The sequence below is a fragment of the Mandrillus leucophaeus genome, unplaced genomic scaffold (assembly GCF_000951045.1).
Source record: "Mandrillus leucophaeus isolate KB7577 unplaced genomic scaffold, Mleu.le_1.0 Scaffold11, whole genome shotgun sequence".
NCBI lineage: Eukaryota > Metazoa > Chordata > Mammalia > Primates > Cercopithecidae > Mandrillus > Mandrillus leucophaeus.
Window position 1 is genome coordinate 2,266,315 of NW_012099209.1, and position 1,717 is coordinate 2,268,031.

The following is a 1,717-nucleotide window of genomic DNA, read 5'->3' on the forward strand; positions in this document are numbered from 1 at the left end:
TTGTTTGACCGGATATAATGGGTAGGTCACTGGCTGGCTGGATGAATGGATGTTAGGGTGGGGGGTCCTAGCTGGTGCCCAGAGTGAAGGGGACATAGCAGCTGCCTGGCAAGTGCTGGGCCCTGTGAGAGGCACCGAGGCAACCCCTCACCATCCCTCCCACAGAGCGGCAACAAGATATCCCTGCGGACCACGGCCCTGGAGAATACCTCCATCAAGGTGGGCCCCGCCCGGAAGAATGTGGCCAAGGGCCGCATGGCACGCAGGAGCAAGCGGAGCCGTCGGCGGGAGACCCAGGACCGGTGCGCGGCAGTGGCCACCAGGGAGCGGTACACGGGGCACGCCCTGGGGACAGGGGTTCTTTTTTTCTTTTCTTTTTTTTTTTTTTTTTGGGGACAGAGTCTCTCTGTCGCCCAGGCTGGAGTACAGTGGTATGATCTTGGCTCACTGCAACCTCCACCTCTCGGGTTCAAGCGACTCTCCTGCCTCAGTCCCCTGAGTAGCTTACAGGTGTGAGCCACCGTGCCTGGCCAGGAGCAGGGGTTCTGAAGCCTCCGATTTTCTTACCCCAGGCGGAAGTCGCTCTTCAAGAAGATCTCCAAGCAGACCTCCGTGCTTCACACCAGCCGCAGCTTCTCCTCCGGACTCCACCACTCACTGTCATCCAGCGAGAGCCTCCCTGGCTCGCCCACCCACAGCCTCTCCCCCAGCCCCACCACTCCCTGCCGAAGCCCAGCCCCTGATGTCCCAGCAGGTGGGTACACCCCCCCACCCGCCCCCTGCCGCCCCGGCTACCCTGGGGGCAAGGGCTGGTGGGCCCCAGGAGGGAGGAAGGGGTTTGGAGGATGGAATGGGGGATGGAATGACGTGATGTAGGGAAAGATATGACCAGAAGGAACATCTTCCAGAATCCTGGTGTCTAGCAGAGAACCTGGAAGTACTCAGAGATGAGTGCAGGTGCCAGGGAAGGATGTGCCCAGCAGAGGAAACATCATGGACAAATGGGACTAGACAGGAGGGTGGGAAAACTGAGAAGAGGCTGGGCACGGAGGCTCACGCCTGTAATCCCAACACTTTGGGAGCCCGAGGCAGGAGGATCACTGAGCTCAGGGGTTTGAGACCAGCCTGGGCAACACAGGGAGACCCCATCTGTACAAAACATTAAAAAATTAGGTGAAGGTGAGGCCGGGCGCAGTAGCTCACACCTGTAATCCTAGCACTTTGGGAGGCTGAGGCAGGTGGATCACCTGAGGTCGGGAGTTCGAGACCAGCCTGGCCAACATGGAGAAACCCTGTCTCTACTAAAAATACAAAATTACCTGGGTGTGGTGGCACATGCCTGTAATCCCAGCGACTAGGGAGGCTGAGGCAGGAGAATCACTTAAACCCGGGAGGCAGAGGTTGCAGCAAGCTGAGATCGCGCCATTACGCTCCAGCCTGGGCAACAAGAGTGAAACTCCGTCTCAAAAAAAAAAGGCCAGGCGCGGTGGCTCAAGCCTATAATCCCAGCACTTTGGGAGGCCGAGACAGGCAGATCACGAGGTCAGGAGATCGAGACCATCCTGGCTAACATGGTGAAACCCGTCTCTACTAAAAAAATACAAAAAACTAGCCGGGCGAGGTGGCGGGTGCCTGTAGTCCCAGCTACTCGGGAGGCTGAGGCAGGAGAATGGCATAAACCCAGGAGGTGGAGCTTGCAGTGAGCTGAGATCCGGCC

General features: G+C 58.4%; 1 protein-coding gene across 1 annotated transcript in view; it reads left to right on the forward strand.

Moving 5' to 3' along the window:
• MAST3 (microtubule associated serine/threonine kinase 3) overlaps window positions 1–1,717 on the forward strand; it is a 56,463-nt gene that overhangs the window by 51,281 nt on the left and 3,465 nt on the right. Inside the window, exons 25-26 of the mRNA XM_011991253.1 lie at window positions 166–302; window positions 573–812. Coding sequence (XP_011846643.1) covers window positions 166–302; window positions 573–812 — 377 coding nt within the window. The remainder of the gene's footprint in view (window positions 1–165; window positions 303–572; window positions 813–1,717) is intronic.